General features: G+C 33.7%; 1 protein-coding gene across 1 annotated transcript in view; it reads left to right on the top strand.

Moving 5' to 3' along the window:
- Window positions 1-2,978, top strand: part of LOC103477818 (mucin-5AC) — a 7,637-nt gene that overhangs the window by 4,126 nt on the left and 533 nt on the right. Inside the window, exons 4-8 of the mRNA XM_008431123.2 lie at window positions 1,149-1,201; window positions 1,298-1,393; window positions 1,524-1,683; window positions 1,813-1,877; window positions 2,047-2,142. Of these exons, the coding sequence (XP_008429345.1) occupies window positions 1,149-1,201; window positions 1,298-1,393; window positions 1,524-1,683; window positions 1,813-1,877; window positions 2,047-2,142 (470 nt within the window). The remainder of the gene's footprint in view (window positions 1-1,148; window positions 1,202-1,297; window positions 1,394-1,523; window positions 1,684-1,812; window positions 1,878-2,046; window positions 2,143-2,978) is intronic.

The following is a 2,978-nucleotide window of genomic DNA, read 5'->3' as shown; positions in this document are numbered from 1 at the left end:
TCATCATCCAGTACCCACTCTCCTTCAACCACCTCTGGAGGCTCAACATCACACAGTACCCACTCTGCCTCAAGCACCTCTGGAGGCTCAGCATCACACAGTACCCACTCTGCCTCAAGCACCTCTGGAGGTTCCTCATCATCCATCACCCATTCAATTTCAACCACCTCAGAAGGCACGGTATTTAGCTGCTCTCAAATGCCTCACGTCTTGTAAGACAGGGTAAATGCAGGTAGACAACCAGAATACTAACTTTGCTTTCTCAACTTATACTTCTATGAAGTACACAAGTAGTCCTTCTTTTGATAGCAAAGACTTGTGAAATAAAACTTGGGAAGATTCTGACTATAATCTTTTTGTGAAGGATGTAAGTTTTTCAGATGCACTGACAAATTGGAGGTTAAGGGAATCCACTTGATTCCCTTAACACTCATAGCCTATATACAGTCTATGAGTGTATATAGGCTCAAAGTTATATTAGTAATTTTAGTAATACTAAGGTGTTTCAAAATGTTGTCAGAGAAAGTTCAATAGCTGTAAGAAGGTCTTTTAAATGCAAAGACCTTCTTTTTCTAGGATGGCATGTCGGCTGTTCGGCCAGTCTGTTACAACACACTTTGGACGGGTGCTAGTTATTTCACTCCTATCATTCAGCTCTCTTACAGTTTTGGTTGTTTTGTACCTGATGTTTTGGGGTTTGAAAATTATCCATATGTCACAGGATGTCAACTGGTATCTACTTTGGGAATCTTTCATCAAATTGGCAAAGGAGTGCACTGACCTTTCAAGAAGGCCTGCACATGTTGCACCAAAGGTCTAAGAATGGTTTTCACAAAACTATGATGAGGGCATCTCTACTTGGAACCATATGCAAGCTTGGAGTCTCAGCAGAGAGCATCCTGTTGGGAATACATGGAACCACAAGTTCTTAAAGATGAGGTGGAGAGATACGATTACCAAGAAAGCAAAAGGAGAGTCCAAGGTTTAAATTAGAGAAAGGTCGTGTCTTTTGCAGTTCTTCAAAACTTGTTGAAGATGTCTGGATAACCTGATAGTTTTTAGTGATTTCTGAGGATATACTGATTGTAAACAACTGCGATATACCTGCTTTGAAATTTCCCAAACATGACATAATTTCTCTATTTTAGGTAATATGACTGAGGGAAATAAAAACACCACATCAAATTCTTCAATGGAAATGGCAAGTCAATCTTATTTAAAAAATAATATTGTCACCATGTTTTTTATTTGTACTATATTGATGTTAATTATGTGTCAATCAATCTGTCTAAAACAGATAAATTGCCCTTCCTTCTCCTGCCATTACTCTCATTGCTACTCAAAGTACAACAGTCAGAATGACTCTTATTGTTCTACTGGAGAAACGTGTCAGGTAAGGGAGTAAATAATTCTTTTATACTCTGCTGATCAAGTCGATTAAATAATTAGATTATTAATGTAGAAGGACTGTGAACAAATAAACATTTACTAAAGTATGTTTGTGTAATTTTGCAATGGATCAGGTGCTGAAATCAATGGACATGTGGTACAACGTGAGCTGCAGTGCCTCTTGTGTGGAAGATTGCAACAACACCTCTCAGTCCAACTGTTCTGTGAACTGCTGTAATTCCACTGGGTGCATTCAAGACATTTTTGAACCCATGATGATGATGACAACCACAGGTAAAATAGAGAACTTGCATTTGCATATTTCATGCTTGTCTTTCTCTTTACAGGTATATTTAAAAGTGCTTGTTTATGTGTGTGATCTTGCACTCTTACATACCGTATGCTTTTCTTACATAATTGTAGCAGCTGCAACCACGACAACAAACGCTCCGCCAACAACAAGAACAACCTCAACAACAGCAAACAAAGTAAAGGCCAAAATCTGTGAATGAGATTAGCATTTCTTTTCTCCTTACTTATTAATATTTATATGTATATTATTTGCTTTGTGATTAAGACTTTCAATTAACTATCAGAACGTAAATGTTCTGACATAATCACCCTGTTTTCTGTGTTGTGTTTTTTTTTTTTTTTCAGGGAAACAAATGTCATAAGGGTAGCTGTACTGGAGAAAACTGTTATAAAACTTTCAAGGATCTTGAAACTTGCTCTTCTACAAACCCACATTGTCAGGTATGATCTGTGAAAGGATTTTTTTTATAGCTTTTCTTTCATTTGTGTATGTGACATAAATCCAGCGCTGAACAGTAGGTGTAAAGTAAAAAAGTCGAAATGAAAGTCTAAAATAACTGCAGTATTTTTTTCTGTTTGCAATATAATTACCTCATCCGAAAAAAAAAATATTTTCTTTAATAAGATTGAGATTTATAGATGTTCTTGTACCTACTTAAATTGCACTGTATGTTGTGGCAAGAGAAACTTTTCAGTTTCACTTGTGTAAAACAGGATAAATTTGTTCATGCTTTCAGACAGAATATCTTAAAGTATGAAGAATTTTGTTATTTATTATTATTATTATTATTATTATTATTATTATTATTATTATCATTAAGAACAGCAATAATTTATTTTTCATTAATTTATTAAAGTATATATTTGTTAGATCACATTAAATGGTGTTTTTATTTTTTTCTAAATTTTTCTACATGAGATTAGGCTACTGGGATAAAATATGCATTTATTACAAGGATTTTTTTTGCATATCTTTTATGGAGTGTGAATAAATGTGAAGAGGTCTGCAAAGTATCCAGTGCTATATGAGAATTTAAATAAAAAGATAAAATGATAGATGTATAACAAAAAAAAAAATGCCAAGAATATTGAAAGGTTGCAATAAGATTGTTTAACCTTTTTAAATCTTTCTTCTTTTTTTTCTCCTTTTTTATTTCTAAAATATAAATGAAAATAGGCTAACTTTATGTTGTTTAGCATAATTTTATTTACTGGGATTCACATATAAAGAGTTAAAAACTTGTTGAAGTTCAAGCACCTAATTTTTTATTTTAATT

This window comes from Poecilia reticulata, linkage group LG16 (genome assembly GCF_000633615.1).
Source record: "Poecilia reticulata strain Guanapo linkage group LG16, Guppy_female_1.0+MT, whole genome shotgun sequence".
In the NCBI taxonomy this organism is placed as follows: Eukaryota; Metazoa; Chordata; class Actinopteri; order Cyprinodontiformes; family Poeciliidae; genus Poecilia; species Poecilia reticulata.
Note: the sequence above shows the minus strand (reverse complement) of the source record. Positions and strands in the feature narration are given on the sequence as shown.